Below are 19,942 nucleotides of genomic sequence, written 5' to 3' on the forward strand. Positions count from 1 at the left end.
CTCTCTCTCTCTGCCTGCCTCTCTGCCTACTTATGATCTCTATCAGTCAAATAAATAAATAAATCTTTAAAAAAAAAAAGAAAAAGAAAAAGACAGGACACCTCTTTTGAATTGGGTCCCAATTTGTGAAATAAAAACTGTGTCTTAGAAAAATACTAAATCCTGTGTTTTCCTGTGTGGTTTAAGGGAGACTAAGCCTCAGTTATCCAGATCAGATTTTTAAATTGAATTGTTCCCTTTACTGGAGAGAAACATAGAACAAATATTTCTCTTTTAAATGAGAGAAGTGCTCTTTTTTGCTTCCCCCAATTTCTTATTCCTAAACTGGGGTAACTTGGTTTTGGTCATAATTAACCTCTTGTATCTTTGATTTCCTTATCTGTAAAGTGAGGACAACAATTCTCCTCGCACAGGATTAGTGTAAGGATTGCGAAGAAATAATACAAAGTGTCTAGACCAGTATTAGATACGTAATAAGTATGTAAAAAATGTTAGAATTTTTCTTTTCTACCTGAGACTCTTTTCTCTCTGTACTAGTTTGAGGCAATGGTGTGGAGACCACAGAGTCTGGGTTTCTTTCCTGAGAGCACCCCCATAACTAAAAAGGGAGAATTTTAACTTTAAAGCTAACAGAGCACAAAGGGACTACTATTGCAGACAGACTCACAGAATGACCTAGTGACACTGAAGACTTTTGGTGAACATGGCCACCTCATCTCATAATAAATCAGTCACAATTATAGGAATAGGTTTGAATACTGACTATCAGATAAAAATGTCACATGTAATAAAGATAGTATCTCATATCAGTAGGAAAAGATAAACATTTTACTAACTGGCATCCATGCAGAAAAAAGGTAAAATCAGAAGTATTGCTCACATCATAAACCAGAAATAAAACCCAAACATATGCAAGACTGAAATATACAAAATGAAACCATAGAAATACTAAAAGAAAACAAACATGGGCTGATTGTTCTATACCTCCAAGTGGGAGAAAGTTCCCTCAAAATTACTCAAAATTCAGAAGTAAGGGGATAAAAGATTGATAAATTTGACTACATAAATTTGGCTACATAATGCCTTTTTGTGGTTCCCCCCCAAAAATGTAAACAACAAATGACAAACTGGGAAAGAATATTTGCAAATTATACCAGAGTTAGATTTAGGGAAATAAAAAGAAAATTGTGGAACCACTATATTGTACATCTGAAATTCATAGAACACTATGTTAATTATACTTCAATTTTAAAAAAAGAGAGAAAAATTAAGAAAAAAAAAACATTCCACAAAAAAAGGCAAATTATTCTTAAACATATAAAATGACTCTTACATAAGGGAAATGCAAAATTAAAACAACACAAATATTATTTCTTCTCTAGTATACTGGCAAAAATTCAAGCATTTCATAGCATGCTTTGTTGGCCAGGTTGTAGGGAAGCAAGCTCTCTCATATGTTGCTAGTTAGGATGTGAATTAATACAGCCTCTAGGAAGGGGAATTGGTCAACATCTAGCAAAATTACATGAGCACTAACTTCTCAATCCAACAATCCTACTTTTCGAAATCAAACCCAAAGGTAAACAACAAAATCACAATTTGACATATATACAGGGCTTTTACAGATCGTTTTTTACTCGCAAGACTTCAGACTATAAATGTGTGGCTTTTTTCCTCCACACCAGCCAGTTTTCCAACCCTCTGGAAGCTAGCTGGGTGTTCAACAATTCAATTCAATTCTGACCCTAACCACCTGGAGGTAGCCCCAACCCCACAGGTTAAGGGCTTGGTCCCCCAACACTGTACCCACTTTAGGCGCCAATCACAAGTTGCAGGCACCTGTACTTCGGACTGACCAGCTATAAGCCATGGATTCCCAGGACCCCCTCCTCAGGTTTGATAATTCTCTACAACAGCCTACAGGATGCAGAGAAACACTTTACTTACTATTCCTAGTTTACTATAAAGGATATTATAAATGATGCGGATGACTAGCCAGATGAAAAGGCACACGGGGAGCTCTGGAAGAGTCCCCAGGCCCAGGAGCTTCAATCCCTGTGGAGTTGGGTTGCACTATTCTTCTAGCACATGGTTGCATTCAGCAACCCAGAAGCTCCATGAGCACTACTATTGGGGTTTTTTTAATCGAGGTTCCATTAAGTACGCAAGACTAAGTCATTGGCCACGGGTGAATAACTCTATCTCCAGCCTCTCTCCCAAGTTTGGGAGATGGCACAGAAAGTTCCAACCCTCACATCACATGCTTGGTTCCTCTGACAAAGAGCCGCCATCTTGAAGCTCTCTAAGGGCCCATCAAGAATCACCTCAGTAGCATAAACTCAGATGTGGCTGAAGGGGGTTTATTATGAATAACAAAAGATACTCTCACCCCTATTGCTAAGGATCTTTCAAGGGTTTTAGCAGCTCTTGTTTCAGGAACCTGGGACAAAGACCAAATACTAGAAAAAAAGATGCTCCCATCACCCTTACTGGTCAGGAGATTACAAGTGCTTTAGGAGTTCTGTGCCAGGTATCAGGGCAAAGACCAAATATATCATAGCTAGTCATTGCAGCACCATCTATAATAACTCACGTGTGTATCAACAGGGAACTGATTGGACACACAGTGGAGCATTATACAACTATGCAAAGGAATGATAAGTGGTTCATTGTATATTTCTACAGAGTCATCTCCAGGATATACTATTGAATGAGAAAAGAGCAAAGTACAGAAGAGAGTACATATATTCCTTTACTCTGAGAAAGAGGTTAGAACTATATACATATTGGATTAGATTTTTTAAATATAACTAATCTAAAAACTAACAAATCATCACGTATATGAGCCAAGTGTCTGCCTTCAGCTCAGGTCATGATCTTTGGGTCCTGGACTGACCGAGCTCCGCATCAGGCAGGCTCTCTGCTCAGTGTGGAGTCTGCTTCTCCCTCTCCCTTCCCTCTGCCTCTCTACCCTGCTCATGGGCTCGCTCGCTCTCTGTCTCATATGCATAAATAAAAAACCTTTTTTTAAAAAAGGTTAAAATTTAGTAAATAAATAAAACATGGTATATTCATAAATGGAATATAATTCGGCAATAAAAAGGAGTGAAATCCTGATACACACAACATGCATGAGCCTTGAAAACATTATGGAAAGTGGAAGAAGTGAAACACACGCGCACACACATTCACACACAAACCACCTACTCTCTGATTCCATTTATATGAAATACCCAGCATAGGCAAATCCATAAAGACAGAGTAGATCAGCGGTTGCCGCTGGCTGAGAGATCAGGGGAATGAGGGATGACTGCTAATTGGTGTGGGTTTTTGAGGGGGACAGAGATTCTGGAATTAGATAGTTGTGATGGTTGCAAAACTAGTGAATGATGTATTTTTACATCATTGTGTGTTATGTGAATCATATCTCAAAGCGGTTATTTAAAAAAGAATCACTTTGTAGACCTTCTTTGAATCGATTCAAATCTACCCACTCTGAAAAGATAGTTGGAAGTCAGTCTAAGTCTGAACACTGACTCAGTACTAAATGATACTAAGGAGTCATTAACTTTATTTTAAATGTGATAATTTTATTTTAAATGTGGTCATTTAAATGTGATAATTGCTGTTATTTAAAAATGATCCCTTATAGATAACTTAGAGATGAAATCATATGACAGCTCAGATTTGCCTTTAAATAATTTTGGGAATCAAGCATAGTGTGTTGAGAAAACAAGACTGTTCAGGATGCCCAGGGTGGCTCAGTCAGTTAAGCGTCTGCCTTCAGCTCAGGTCATGATCTCAGAGTCCTGGGATCGAGCCCTGTATTGGGCTCCTTGCTGAGTGGGGAGCCTGCTTCTCCCTCTGCCTGCTGTTCCCCCTGCTTGTAATCTCTCTCTCTCTCTCTCTCTCTCTCTCTCTCTCTCACACACACACACACACACACACACACATAAATACAATCTTAAAAAAAAAAAAAGACAGTTCACCTTAAAAAAAAAAAGAAAGAAAAAAGAAACAAGGGGCGCCTGGGTGGCTCAGTGGGTTAAGCCTCTGCCTTCGGCTCAGGTCATGATCCCTGCATCCTGGGATTGAGCCCTGCATCGAGCCCTGCATGGGGCTCTCTGCTTAGCGGGGAGCCTGCTTCCGCTTCTCTCTCTCTCTCTGCCTGCCTCTCTGCCTACTTGTGATCTCTGTCAAATAAATAAATAAAATCTTAAAAAAAAAAAAAAAAAGAAACAAGACTGCTTACATGTCAGTCTTTGTTGAGGCTGGGTGAGGGCTACATGTAGGTTCGCTATCCTTTGCTCTCTACTGTTGTACGTGTTTTTAAATGTTCATAATAAAAAATATAATTTAAAATGTTTTAAAATTTTTGAGAAAGAAAACAAAGAAAAGAAAAGAAAAGAAAAAAGGCCTTCCTTGATGATTTGTTGCTCTGTATTCAAAAGAACCACCCCATAGGATCATCTCCTTCCTAGAGCCTCTGGTTCCAGCCAGGCAGAATCCCCCTCTTCCCTTCTAGGGTCCCGAGCCCTTGACTGCATCTTCTGGCACAGCATCAGTGTTACTTATATTTCTGTTGGCTGAACTGCACTGTCTCTATAAACATACAGATATTACAACGTCAGTCCTCTGGAATTCTTGACAAGTCATTCTAAATAAATTCTGGAGGTGGGCAGAGAATTAAGGGTTTGCTCCCTTGAAATTTTAAACATTTTAAAATTTGGAGGGAAAATTCTTTGTAAAATATACTGCATGAGGTTTAGCTTTCTACGCACATTTACTAAACTGATCTGCTCTGTAAGAGTTTTTTAAAGATCATTATGGAAATTAACCCTTGTGCTTGCTATCGTACCCTGATTTTCACACAGGGTTTTCCACTAGTTGGATACCTGTTGTCTCTGGCAAACTACCGCAAGGTGCTTTGTTTTTCTGAACATCTCTTATTTTGGGGACACTTCTGTCTCTTCACTTGCGGGCAGTGTCCCTTCTCTCTGTCCTCAGGGTTCCTTTCCTTACCCTCTTCTAACTTGCTTCGAATTTAACATATATGGAAAAGAACCAGATGATGCAACTTCTTAGAGTTACACATAGAATGACCATACTTCCTAGCAACCTGTGAAAATTTCAGCTTATATCTGTTAATAACAATAGCAATTATTTTTTGTTCTTGAGTGTACCCTGGGCTTAAATTAATCATCTATCTCATCATCCTAGTTATGTGCCAAATAAGAGTAATACCTCTATTAAAAGGTCTAATAGGGCTACCTTGATCTACCCTCCATCCAAAGGCTACATTACATTTAAGGGTATTATGTTTTTTTTACCATTATGGAGCATCTACTGAGTGGCATGCTCACTGCTAGTCCTTGCTCTCTGGAAGCTCATCATAGAGTAGGAAGGTGACAGAATCATTAACTAGTAACTCATCAGTAATACGCCACCACAGCTTGCATGTATAATGATGGAAGCGCGCACTTGGGTACCTTGGGGCCACAGACCAAGGGCCATTAGTCTAGCATGGGGTTTGTCAACCTGAACACTATTAACATTGGAACTGAGTGGCTTTTTGGCAGTAGAGACTGCCCTACTCACTTCTAGGATGTCTGGCACCATCCCTGACCTCTACCCAGTAGACGCCACTAGCCCCTCCCCAAAGTCATGACAGTGAAAAAGTGTCTCTAGATGCTGCCAACATTCCCTGATGGACAAAACTGCCCCGTGGGGGAACTCCTTGAAAATTCTCCCTGTAGGGGATGAAGTTCAGTGAGGTCTTAGAGACTGAGTAGCAGTCTGGGAGGCAAAAACTAGTGGAGGAAAGGACTTTGCTAGCAGAGCACTGGAACAGTATAAGGACAGGGAAGTGAGAAGTAGGGAGCCAAAGGGATGGATGGAGAGAGGATGGAGAAGGATTCAAATCAGTCCAGCATTACTAACCTACCTATGCTGATTTTTTGTTTACTTGTGTTTCTCACTGGGTCAGGCTGACAGCTAATTCTGAACAGGTAATGCATGGAAAAGCACTTTGAAACCCTGGGAAGTATTACTCATACATAAATTGATCATTATGATTGCCATAACAGCTGATAGAAACGATGCACTTTATGGCTTTGCTTATATGTGTTCATTCTTTGGAGTTGTGAAGAAGAGAAAATTGCTGTGCTGCTTACTAAATCAGGTCTCTCTGCTTCAAATACACTCACAAAGTCTGTTGTGATACTGGGGCAAACCCTCCTAACCAGCTTTCTCCAGCCGGCTCCTTGTCAAGCCTGCCAGTAGGGGGCATCACAGGGAGACCGCAAGGCTGGAAAAGGGAAAAGGGACTGCTCCGCCTTTGCTCCCTCTTTGTTTCAGTAACAGCAGTTAATTTCCAGTTTTCCCAAGTCTCCAGAACCAGCCTTGTGGTCCCTTTTCAGACTCCGGCACACATCAGCTTTCTGTCTCCTTCTTGGAGACCTGGATCCCCACTCCAGTCCCTTCCTCCAAGCTTGGCACGGTTAATAATTCCAAACTCTTCCTAGGGTTCTCCTAGAAACAGGGCTGGTGGTGGCTTCCTTCTAAGCGATATGCCTGCTCGCCTTTCAGAGTTTCAGTTGATAAATCTTCACATGAGATTTCTGTTCGAGTAATTTGGTGTGTCTTCCGTCTCCTGACTGGGCCACTACGGCTGCTCGGAACTATTCTTTGAGCCTTTAGTTGCTTTAAACCAGAATAATCAGGAGAGCCATTCCAGAGGAGGGAGGGGGAAAATCAAGGTCAGGGTGTTCCATCTGTGTGTGACCAGTCTCCGAAAGTAGGTGCTGGATTGGTAGATTCCTGAATCACACAGGAAGCATCATTTGCAGAAAAGCAGGACAAAATCTCTTCTGGAGAGTGCAAACGCGCCTGATGAGTCTCAAGAACCAGAGCATCTGTTCCCACAGACCAGCAGAAGAGGAGGCAGACAAGGGAATGACTCAGCAACCACGCCCTCACATATTCCAGAAGCTGCTCTGGGGAACAAAGCCTTCTGCTTGGGGTTGGTTGGCACATTTGTAGTGGCTCTGATGTTACTTTGTATCATACACTGGGCAGAATACCCCCACTGTTTTTGGCTACCTTGCTTTCCTTTCTTAAGTGAGGTTCCATTGTATAGTCATAACACAAGGTAACTGCTGTCAAAGAAGTTTCTTTTTTAAAATATCCAACTAGAGGGGCGCCTGGGTGGCTCAGTGGGTTAAAGTCTCTGCCTTTGGCTCAGGTCATGATCTCAGGGTCCTGGGATTGAGCCCTGCATTGGGCTCTCTGCTCAGTGGGGAGCCTGCTTCCCCCTCTCTCTGCCTGCCTCTCTGCCTACTTGTGATCTCTGTCAAATAAATAATCTTTTTAAAAAATAAAATATCCAACTCGAATAAAAAGCAGATAAAAAAGAGTAAAATTGAGTAATAAAGATATTTTCCAATTCTCTGTTTCCTGTCGTGAATGAGGCAACTGGAATCATTCTTAGCTCTTTGCAGTAGTTATTCAAATCTACTTGTGGTTTTAATGCTATGTTAAAGTGAATATGATTCCCAACACTTTTTTTTTTACTCTCTTTTTTTTTTAAGATTTTATTTATCTGACAGAGAGAGAGAGACAGCGAGATCAGGAACTCAAGCAGTGGGAAAGGAAAGCAGGCTTCCCGCTAAGCAGGGAGCCAATGTGGGGCTCCATCCCAGGACCCTGGGATCATGACCTGAGCTGAAGGAAGATGCTTAACAACTGAGCCATCCAGACATCCCTTTTTACTCTTCTTTAAAGGCTTTTTAATACTAAATATTCTATATACATATATATGTGTAAATAAACTTAATGAACTATTATAAAGTGAGTATCTATGTAACTAGCATTAAGTAGGAACAGCAATCTCACAAACACTGTGTCAACATGCCCTCCCCCCTAGCTAACCACAGTCCTAACTTTATGAGAATCACTTAGCTTCTTTTCAGTTTTCTCCATTAACTGTACATCCATAAATACAGTACAGTTTAAATTTTCCTGTTTGTAATTTTTATATATAAAAATCATACAATGTGTATATTAAGGAGTTTTTTCCTCAACATTTTTAAAAAGATTTCTTTATTTCAGAGAGAGACAGCCCAAGCAGAGAGGACAGGCAAAGGGAGAGGGAAAGAAAACAGAAGCAGACTTCCTCAGTGATCAGGGAGCCCCACGCACCGCTCCATCTCACAGCTCTGAAATCATGACCTGAGCTGAAACCAGGAGTCCGACAGACTTTTAAAAGTCCCTCTATGGGGGTGCCTGGGTGGCTCAGTGGGTTAAAGCCTCTGCCTTCGGCTCAGGTCATGGTCCCAGGGTCCTGGGATTGAGCCCCGCATCGGGCTCTCTGCTCAGCAGGGAGCCTGCTTCCCCCTCTCGCTCTCTGCCTGCCTCTCTGCCTACTTGTGATCTCTGTCAAATAAATAAAATCTTTAAAAGTCCCTCTGTGTTGTTGCTGCATTTAATTCATTGTCACTGTTATATAGTAAGCTAGAGGATGGAAGAGCACATTTTAATTAACTGTTCTACGGTTGGACAGTCGTTTTCAGTTTGGGTGCACAGAAGTTTGAGAGGTAGGTACCTATAAGTGAAATTGGTTTATCACAGGATAGGTACATCCCAGCTAATCCTGAACTATTTTCCAAAGCAGCCGCGCCACTTCACACTCCCATCTGTAGCGCAGGAGGGTTCCTTGCTCCGCATCTTCCCCTACCCTGGGGATTATCTCTTTTTGACTTTCGCCCATCTGAGGAGTATGGAGTGATAGATATCCCGTATGGTTTTAAGTTGGCCTCTTCTGATTATTAATGAATTAAGCACCTTTTCAATCAAAAAACAAATATTTATCTGCCATTTGGATTTCTGTCCAAGTCATTTACCCATTCTTTCACTGGATTTTCCTTCTTAATTTGTAGGAGTCCTTTGCCCCTTCTAGCAATATCTGTCGGAATTATCTCCTCCCACTCCGTGGCCTGCCTTTCCTTGCTTTCCAACCATGGGAAGTCAGGACGGCCCTACACCAGCCAGGCCCAGAGTTCCCCGCCCTTCAACACAGTCTTCACAACCGGTCCCACCCGCTCTTCCGGGACGGGGAAGGCCACCGCACTGGCCCCGCCCCCTGAGCCGAGCCCCGCCCCCTGAGCCGGGCTGGCGGCACGCTCTGTTGGCCGCGGTCTCCACGGCAGCACCTGCCACGCGGGTGGGGCGGGGCTGTAGCGGCTCAGCAGGATGCGGTCTGCAGGGGTCGCGGTCGCCGAGGAGCCCTGGGCAGGTGACAGGCGGTTGCCTCCTGAACGAGGGTGCGCGCGCCGGGGAAGGGAAATGGGAAGGACTGGGACTGGGGTTGGGGGGGACAGCAGGAAATCTCCAGAGGAAACTGGATCGGGACCAGGAGAACCGCAACTTTGGGGCCCGGGCGGGAAGGCGGGACCGTGGCAAGGCAGGCACAAGGACCCAGAGGCCGGCACCTGGAGAGACTTTGGTGCCGAGACTCCCAGAGCAGCCCTGTCTTCTGTTGATAAAGACCAGTCCGGGGCACCAGACCACCCCTCCCCCGTCCCCACCTGTCACCTCCTTGATCTTAAAACGCCTTTGCTGCTAGGTTTTGTCCATCAGAAAAAAGATAGAAAACAAACCGATCATCCCTTATGGGCAGCTTCTGGGCTGTTCCACAATAGGGCAACTTTTTCTCTACCTTTCATCTTGGCCAGAGTGAGCAGGGTTCCTTTTCACCTACAGAAGGAAATTCGTTCCTCCCGCTACTAGAGGAAGAGACCCAAGGCCTTGAAGGGAACCCGAGGGAACTGGCTGCGTCTTAGTGCCTGGATACCACTGGCGACACCCCAGTCTGCCTTGTTTACTTTTGTAACGAGACTGTCAGCCTCTCTCTCGGTCAGAAATTTCAGTGAAAAACAATTGTGCCACTAGGGAGCCACATTCATTGCATGTAAAATGCCTACTTGCTAATGTACTGGAGATGCCAGCTTTTCCTTCTTTAATCTCATGCCTGTATAAGATCAGGCCTCAGCAAAGCCCCAGCTTTGCTAGTTCGGCTTTGTATTCTCTGCACTATTCCAGATTTCACTAATTACCACAAAATTATCTTCTATGGACTTTTAAAAAATGTGTTATCACATAAGAAATCTTAGTCTATCTCGTTTAAGGAGAACAATTGAGAGGACTGACTGATTTCATGAGCAATACCAAATTGAAATAGAATGATTATTTTAAGCTTTTTCTTTAACAATCCCAAGTACAGTGACTTAAACTCATTCAGTAAAACTCTTACAGATGTTTATACAAACTGTTTCTGTTAAATGCTAGTTAGTGCTTGGATTTGCTGCTTTCTAAGACTCCCTAAAAAGCAAGAGTTCATCTACTTGTCAATATTAAAGTAATAAGATAGGGCACACTATGTATTTTTAAAATAAGATGATACAGCAAAGCAGTCTGTATGGTTAAACAATAATATATTGTTTATATGTATAATACCAGCTTGGGGAACTTCAAATTAATAAGAAAACCACTTGGTATGCATTTAAATCTGAATGCTACCTTTTGTCTGTCTTGTTTGTTAAAGCACTTTCCTCTAAGGTGTTTGATGGTGTTAGCAATGAGGTCAACATTACTCACAGTGCAAGAAATAGGAATAAGCTCATGTTATCTAATTAAAGCCAGCATTTGCCAAAAGAATAGGAGCAAGCCCTTAGAAAATGTTATAGGAATCTCGGACGGTAAAAAGTTTCAGTTGTCTGACCTATGGGGGGAAAAAGATGGCACAAAGGCAGTGAGATAGAAGACTGAGCAAAATAGAAATGCCGGGGAGAGATGAAAGGAAGCACAATCCAAAATCATCATCTCCTTTCAATCTGATACGAACTTAGAGCACCCTTTCCATAAACCATCTCATGGGTCTTCATGACAGCCCTCTGAAACAAGGAAGGCTCACTTAGAATCACACACTTAAGAGTGTTAGAAGGGACCCTAGCTGTTACTCTGGCCAATCTCCCACCCACCCAATATTCTCAAGGACAACATCCTTTTCAGGTAGGCAGACATTCAGCCTCTGCTACGAATCACTTAGTGGCAGGATTCACAAAACCTCCAAATTTTGCATTAGACAGTTGTAATCACTGTACACACACACACACACACACACACACAGATTAAGCTGATATTAATCTCCATGTAATGTCCACCTAAATTACTCATTCCTATCTAGTGGCAACCGGGGATCCAAAATGTCTTCTAAATGATGAAACCAGCCAATATAGATTTAGGCATAAAACAGCTTCCCTCTTTACAGTTCCAACTATGGAAACCACTCTCTTCCTCACTCTCTTCTCCACTCTCTCCTTTGCTTTTCAAAAGGTAGAACCGAAATCTGTTTTACTCTATTCATAAATACTCCTAAATGTGACATATTTATGTTGGTGCCCTGGGTATTTGAAATAAAGCTATCGAAGTACCCTCCATAATTAACCATTTAGCTTTATCTAGGCTTGTGTGTAATAGGCCCTTGGACGGTAGAAAAAGGAATCCAGCCATTTGATTTCCTCAATAAAGCTGTATTTGATTACTCAGGCTGTTTATGAACTCCACATCAGATATGTTTCTGTAGAGAGAAAAACACAATAGGTTTTCCAATAGACCTTCCTCAGACAAAAGCGTACATACAAAAGGCTGCAGATAATGTAACAGGGTTCTGCTCACTTAAATGTTTGATTAACATTGAAATTAAAGAGAATTCAGTAGTCACAAAGTGACATAAATACAATTTTTTTTTTTTAGGTAATGCCTTTGTAAACCACAACTTTAAATATTCAAGCCAACTGCTCCTATCATCAAGAATATCTGTGTTCATATTCACATTTGTATGTTTCCAAAATGAGTCATAGTAAATTAATTCCCAAGCTCTCAATTCAATCTCCTGTTCATCATACCAACTTAAAGATCCAGTCCACAGAGCCACCTTTTCAGAAGGACTTACATCTGATTTCAAAAGACTCCTTGGAATCTGATTCGGGAAGCTTCACTCAAGAGAGTAAGTCCCAGCTTGAAGACCAAATCCGAGACAACAATATGGAGCCGGACAGCTTAGAGGAGGAAAGTCTGAGTGAGACGGAAGAGGAGGCAAGCAGAAAAGTTGCACGGAAGAATGGCCGAGAAAACCTCCACCCCCGGAGCAATGGCATGGACAACAGGTAAGGAACTGGCTTGTGTACGAGAACAGTGGGTCCTGAAATGTATTGTCAGGTCATCACTGGTAGATCACAAGCGACAGTGAGGACAGGCTATGGTAATGAACTCCTTGTAATGTATGTGGGACAGGTCCCAATCAACTAAGGACAGCTTGAAGCCAGGATTTTTGCCACGCCCTTTTTAAAATAAAAAATATGCAAAAGGGGCACCTGCGTGGCTCAGTGGGTTAAGCCCCTGCCTTCGGCTCAGGTCATGATCCCAGGGTCCTGGGATGGAGCTGCATGGGGCTCTCTGCTCAGCGGGGAGTCTGCTTCCCCCTCTCTCTGCCTGCCTCTCTGCCTACTGGTGATCTCTCTGTCAAATAATTAAATAAAATCCTTTTAAAAAAATGCAAAAGACAAGGCATGAATAAGGGCGTATGTACTCCTTCCACTCCTTGCTTCCTGTCTATATTCCAAGTGTCTCCACTGCTATGACCTGACCTTGGAGAAATTCCAGAAAGCCTGCTATAGAAAAGTGCCATGACTTGGAATCAGGTGGTGTTGATTGGGTCCAGGCACTGCTGTTCGGTGTATAATTTGGAATAAGTCACTTAACTCTTTTGTGGCTCACTTTTCTCAACTGTCATTGATCTGGCCTGTCCATCTCCCAGGACTGCTATCCGTGTCAGTGAGTACATTCTGGGAATGCAGTCCTACCCGAGTTTTTGAAGGTCTACCTCCCGGGGCTTACATAATCGTGTAAGGATTTAATTTCTAATAATCGGTATTTATAGGGTGTTAACATAATGCTATGAGTGACCAAATAATATAAGAGAATATAAAGTAGTGGATTACTCAGTTTTAATGAAAAAAACTATACGACACAGCATGGAAGAAGTTAAAGCTATTGTTAGAAAGAGGTTTTCATGGGGCGACAAAGTATGTAGTCCGAAGCAGACCATCTGGGTTCAAATTCTGCCACGTACTAGCTGTGTAAGTTGGCCAAGTCCAGTTAATCTCTCTGTGCCTCAGTTCCCTCATCACTAGAATGGGATGACACTAGTTACTTCACAGAGTTTTGAGGATAAAATAAATGCAAAAATACACAATGTAGAACAGTGACTAGCACTTTATAAGTTATAGATGTTAGTTTATTTTTAAAATAAGTGTTGGACATTTTAATATTTTTATTTATTTGGCAGACAGAGATCACAAGTAGGCAGAGAGAGAGAGGAGGAAGCAGGCTCCCCGCTGAGCAGAGAGCCCGATGTGGGGCTCGATCTCAGGACCCTGAGACCATGACCTGAGCTGAAGGCAGAGGCTTAACCCACTGAGCCACCCAGGCGCCCAGTTTTGTTTTGTTTTGTTTTAAATGGGTAAAATATATTGAGGAAAATTTCTTAGAAGGCCTAGAACTTGGGCAGGCAGGGTTTTGGAGAGAAGATAAAATGTGGAAACAAGAACCAAATTAGAGTGAACGTGTGACACATTCAAGCCCCACGTGATGGCAGAGGATTTGTTCTGAGCATAGGGAAAGAGGACTATGTAAGGGGCCTGATGTAGGGGCCTCGTGTGTGCAACCAGCCCACATCCCAGACAGGGCATTGAACACAGAACCTACAACCTGTCTCAGCAAGACAGTCCCAGCAAGGGCACCTGCGGGAACCAGAATTAGAGCCCAACCCTGAGTCTTTTTCTTCCTTTCTGCTTTCCCTCCTTATTTCTTCCACTGCAACATTATCGGGCAGAATCAAGCTCACTTGCTTCTTAGGGATCTCGAAGTACAGTGCAAATGTTAGGTGGCATGAGCAAGGGACCACCCCAGCGCTGGGGGAGGGAGAGGGGCTCAGGGAAGCATCAGCCGGATGGCCTCCCCTGCTACAGCAGGGGGAGAGAATACAGGTTCTTGGGGGAGACCTGAGAGAGTTAGCTGTGTTTGAGGAAGATTATCCTACAAGCCGGCGCATTCTGAATTAGAGAGTAAACTCACGACAGACTAAGAAACTACCCGATGATAATCACAATTACAACCAAGACAACAGTATCTCTTTTTAAAGGCCCATCCATAATTTCATTTAATTCTTCCTTGTCATCCTGCCAGAAAAATGCTGGTCTTCCCATTTTACAGATAAGGAAAATGAGGCAAACACAGATCAAGTAACTTGTTGAACAGTGAGTACAGTGCTGTGGGAGAACGTTTGTGATTTTGTTGTCGATGTTGGTTAAATGGTGACGAAATTCTAACCTAAAGAAAAGTACAACCATTTTGCACCAAAAAAAAAAAAGTACAGAAAAATACCATATAACCCTTATTGCCATATTTATTTCAGATATTTATTTTTTAATTAATATATTTTAGAGAGAATGCACACATAAGTGAGGGGGCAGAGGGAGAGGGAAAGAAACTCAAGCAGATTCTGCACCAATTGCAGAGCCCAATGTGGGGCTCAATCCCAGGACCCTGCCCAGGACCCTGAGATCATGACCTGAGCCAAAACCAAGGGTTGGACACTCAACTGACTGCACCACCCAGGCGCCCCTCATATATATTTTTTATAGACATAAAACATCAACAATAAAACCTCCTTGTTCCCCTTCTCAAACCGCCCCCCCCATCTGCCTCCTTAGAGATAACCAATATGTTCTCCTGCGTGGGTGTGTATCCTTCTTAGCAATCTTTTATTCATTTGCCACATAGGCAATATATGGGGGGGAGGTGTGGGGAGAATGAGTATATGAATTGACAGGGCTTGTTGACAGATCAGATATGGTGGCTGAAGGAAGAAGAGAAGCCAAAGGTTACTTTAAGGTGCTCATAACGATAGCTGGCATCTATAGACTGATTAGCACGAGCCCATCCCTATGCTAAACAGTCTTTGTGTATTATCTCATTTAATTCATATGGCAACCCTGTTGGGAGACACTGTAGTGATCCCCATGTTAAAGGCTATACATGAGGCTTAAAGGGCTTCTATTTATACCCATTTATTACATCGACGGAGGGGTGGAGTAGGGAACTCATGCAGTCTGACTCGATGCCCTAAGCTGTGTTTTTATCATTAGCTCTGATATAAGAGAGTCAGAACCTCCTAGGCAATAAATGGTAGTAGTTTCACTGCTGGGTTATTTGTTGTTGTTGTTTTTTCTCCTTTTTCCAGAAACGAGGGGAGAGGAAAGATGTTTTGCAGTAGTTAGGCATTCTGGAGAAACCAAAACAAGGACCCATGGAGGGACCTCATTTCCTCACAGTTGAGTTTTTCCTCTTTGAGTCTGGTGCTCAGGTAGCAGCTTTTACCCCTGGCTCTTTACCCAAGGACCATGTAAATACCACTCAGTATATATCAAAATAAAGAAAAATACTTATAGAAATCAAAATTATGGTTCAGGTCTTCGTCTTCTGATTCAGAGATCTGTAAATATTGCTGTTTTCCTTAGACTAATTTGCCTTAGAAATCTTTAACGACAGACGATCATCCTCAGGGTTAGAATGGCTTTTAGCCCTAGTAATTATTGGGCAGCGAAATAGTGCTTGAGACATCGAATATTAGGAGGAGCAGTTCCCCACTACAAAGGAAAATACAACCGAAGCATTAAGCCAAATAATGCCTCAAAAATATTATTCGGGTTAGTTTAGTTATTGGCTTCTTTCACTTAAGTCCTGGAAATGTTTTCTACGTGCACTGTTGCTTGGCTCTGAGTAGTGCACTAGCCGTGAAACAGACAAATCAATCTCAGACTCTCAATGTGAAATTCAAGTAAGCTTTCATTTTTATAAGGTAGATGGCATTCTGGGAATTGTAGTTCAAAAAAAAATTAGTCAAAGCCTTGCCTTAAAACCATGAAAAATCTTTCTTCTTGCTATTAAAAACAACAATTTTAAAAGCTGCCTGACAAATCACTTGAGCCCTTCTTTTCTGTTTTGATGTTACTAGAACCTCCTCAAAGCAATTACTCTTTTATATCTCACCAAAGTCAAGCCCCAGTTCAATGTATATGGATTAGAGAAAACCTTTTACTTAATGGAAATTGGAGCGGCATTGACTACAGTGAATGAATCAAGAGTGGAGAGAGGATCTCCACGTGATAATCCTTAAAACCCACTCCACAGCTAGCCTTAGGACACTCGGCGGTGGCGAAGAAAGAGATCAATGTAATTCCTCGAGCACTGGAAATAACTTCTTCAGTCCTGGGGCCTCTGAAACCTTATATGATTAAAAAAATTAGAGGGCAGCGGTACAGTACCTAGTATACGTGTTTAATAAGAATACTTATATGTAATTAGCTACCATTTGTAGAACTAGTTGCATTATATATACTATTGTATTTATCCTCGCAAGAGCCTCTTATGCATTATTACCCCCATTTTGCAGATAAGGAACCAAGTCTCTGACAGCTGCCTAGGTATATGTAGTTACCAAGGGGCAGAACCAGGAATTGAGCTGAATAAGTGCTTCCCTAACCAAAGCCTGAGCCTCTAATTATAAGTTATCTAGATAGGTGATCAGGGCTGATCCGATAAAGGATTCAGTTTTACAATCTAGCAGAAATTAAGGCTGTAACAATTTCCATATGGACTCAACTGAGGCCAGAGTAAATATACATGGAAAATCACACATTTTAGTAAAGTAATAAAAGTGTTTCAAAGATACTGTGCCTTCGGAATAAACCAACATTAATTGTATTTTGCTTTGGGTAGCCAGGTCATAGTCTCCGGTATTCCTCAGGACCTCTCCTGGGAAAGAGAGATGTTTTCATTCATTAAGGTCTGTAGAGGTCTTTCACATCATTTGGGAATGATAGCCTTCACCAAAGATCCCATATTCTTTTTTTTTTTTTTAAGATTTTATTTATTTATTTGACAGACAGAGATCACAAGTAGACAGAGAGGCAGGCAGAGAGAGAGAGGGAAGTAGGCTCCCTGCCAAGCAGAGAGCCCGATGTGGGACTCGATCCCAGGACCCTGAGATCATGACCCCAGCCGAAGGCAGCGGCCCAACCCACTGAGCCACCCAGGCGTCCCAAAGATCCCATATTCTAACGAACCACCTTGTGAGAGAAATTACTGGGCAGGAGAGAAGGCAAAATGAGCAGTTCTTAACTTTTTATGCCCAGAATTGTCTAAAAATAAGAAAGGGACTCGGTAATAATAATCTGCATTTTTATTGTGTTGTGGTGGTCTAGGATCTTCCTCTCAAATGCTTTTATATATATTATTTCTGATTAATAATACAAAAATCAGGGGAAGGGTTCAAACAGCAGTACTGGGGAACCGAAACAGTGAGTAGAGAGAGACTGAGTAAAGACCAAAACTCAGCCTTTTCATTTCCCCACACGTTTTCCAGACTGTTCCGTAGAACACACTGGGACTGGGAAACTGACGGCAGACTTTTCTCACACAGGTGTTGTAGAGTGTGTTTGCTTTCTTGTTGTTGTTTGTGCTGCTTAGGAGGGTAAAGATAACACCCGAGGGCATGTTTAAGATTCTAAAATTGCTAAGAACACTGTGGGAGTTTCCAGGAGCCCACGTGCATCCCTGTCGGTGTCTAGAAACATTCGTCCATGTTGATATTTATGGACTTTCCAAGATAGATTTTCAATTTAAGGCCCTGGGTCGGCTGTGCACTTCATGTACATTACACTACATCCTTCACACAATATTTTAGGGATGGCTACAGCATTTGAGTTATTTCTGATCACTGGGGAATGGTTATACGGGAGAAGTGACTTTCCGTCGCAGGCATGCGTCATTTCTGTTGTCTGTGCAACCATCCGCTCGCAAACGCTACCGTCTTTAAGCCCTGGTGCTCTCCCAGGGCAGGCATGGTGCCATCACAACAGATGAGCAGACAGGGACGGAAGTCAAGTGTGTGCGTGGGCATAGCTTGTGTCTGTTAAAGGCAGAGGCCCCGCCAGAAATGCTAACACTGCAGTGGCCTGGGGTGTAATGCCCTCAGAGACAACCACGAGTTCCTTTCTAGCTTATTTCAAAATCGGGAGGCTTTTGGTGCTAAATTAGTAAATAAACGGTGAGTTTGAAAACCGCCCCAAGTATTGTTTTAAGTCCCCTCCCCTACAATCCTGCGAGGTTATCAAGACGATTAAGAGGCTTGTAAGCAAGTTAGTAAAGGACTAGTTTAATTCCTGACCTTAACTGTATTATTTCTACTCCCCGGCAAGTGTGAAAATATAGAGAGCTTTAATTATTCTACATGTTTAATCTACTGAATTTAAAATGAGTGCTTTTTCCAATGCTTATATACCATTGCTGAATTTTGCATGATGGTTGTAATCCAGCAAATAACACTACGGGTCCTCCGAGCTGCCAGGCTCATAAAGCACAGCCTCTTCTCCTTACTGTCCGCAGGAGGAACCCAACGCCTAGGGTGGGGAAGAGATTCACCCAAGTACCCACGGCCGGGCAGTGGCAAAATGTGGACTGGGACCCACATTTCGAGGCCTGTCCTTCCATTGCCTTTCTCATGACACACGGCTTCCTTGCAATTACAATGCTGTCAATATCAGACACTTAGAAGACAGGAAATTCGATGGGATGCCTAGGTGGCTCAGTGGGTTAAGCATCCAACTCTTGATTTCGGCTCAGGTCATGGCCTCAGGGTCCTGAGATTGAGCCCTGCAGAGAGTCTGTGCTCAGCAGGGAGTCGGCTTGAGATATATTTTTTTTCCACTTCCCCCTCCCCCACCCACCCTGGCTCTCTCGTGCTCGCTCTCTGGATAAACAAATCTTTGACAAATAATACAACAAAACAAATAAAAGACAGGAAATTCTATCTACAGAGAGCGTAAACGCCTACAAATTTCATAAATCCAAGGCTTCTAAGCTGCTGTTTCTGGAGAATGAAAAGGACATCCAAGAGGGCCATGGAAAATTCCTGGCATGAGCACTGTAGACTCTCCCTGAATGCGAGGAATTGTGTTTCTAAATACTGGGTCATACATCATTTCCCCTGTGAAGACTCAGGCTTTGTTTCACATAAGAGAAGTGAGGTACGAGAATTTTACATCCCAATTATGACCCTGTGTTCTTTAGATCATTTGTTTTCATTCACCTCCCAGACTATCCTTGAATCAAGGCTGGTACTTATAAGAACGCGGGGCAAATATCCGGTTATTTTGCAGCCATAAATCTGTTGTCAGAGACAAAGAAGGGACTCTGGTTGGAATTATCCAAATTATATAACTGCTGTAAATTATGTTCACTAGGTAACAATCCACACTTCTGCTTTTGAGTGTGCTTCTGTAGACAGTCTGGCCTTCGGTTCATTAAAGCAACTTTTTTCCAATTAAAATGCTTAATTTTTTGTAAGCAGGATGCCTACATTAAATGAAATTTCCTGCATGGTAAACAACCTACTTGAAGTGCATCAGTGTGTTTATGGGACCATTTTCTTCGTGCTTGCAAAAGTGATTTTTTTTTAATCCTTTGGATTTATTTCATTTGATTTACTTAAAAGCCATTGATAAAAAGATTAAGAGGAGCCTAGGATTCAGAAATCCTTGGAAATAACTGTCAGTTTTATAGTTCCTTAAAGAAGCTTTAAAAACTTTACACTTAGGCAAAAATTGAATTTGCAGTTCATATGCATAAAAGATTTAATGGCATATAAATTGGGAATAATTGTTCTGTTTAAAAGGATTAAATTAAACCTAAATCAATAATAACATGTGCAGTTCCATTTAACTGCCTACTTAAAATAAAGTGGCAAATAAATAACAGCTAA

General features: G+C 42.1%; 1 protein-coding gene across 5 annotated transcripts in view; it reads left to right on the plus strand.

Moving 5' to 3' along the window:
- Positions 1–9,184: 9,184 nt before the first annotated feature.
- Positions 9,185–19,942, plus strand: part of JHY (junctional cadherin complex regulator) — a 59,420-nt gene continuing 48,662 nt past the window's right edge. For 3 of the 5 annotated variants that reach the window (XM_047693365.1, XM_047693369.1, XM_047693370.1), the window contains exons 1-2: positions 9,185–9,320; positions 11,812–12,224. In XM_047693365.1, coding sequence (XP_047549321.1) covers positions 11,908–12,224 — 317 coding nt within the window. In that variant the 5' untranslated portion in view covers positions 9,185–9,320; positions 11,812–11,907. Of the gene's footprint in view, positions 9,321–9,489; positions 9,733–11,811; positions 12,225–19,942 lie in introns of those variants that run through there. The other 2 variants (XM_047693366.1, XM_047693368.1) reach the window with 2 other exon arrangements.

Source organism: Lutra lutra, chromosome 10, assembly GCF_902655055.1.
Source record: "Lutra lutra chromosome 10, mLutLut1.2, whole genome shotgun sequence".
In the NCBI taxonomy this organism is placed as follows: domain Eukaryota; kingdom Metazoa; phylum Chordata; class Mammalia; order Carnivora; family Mustelidae; genus Lutra; species Lutra lutra.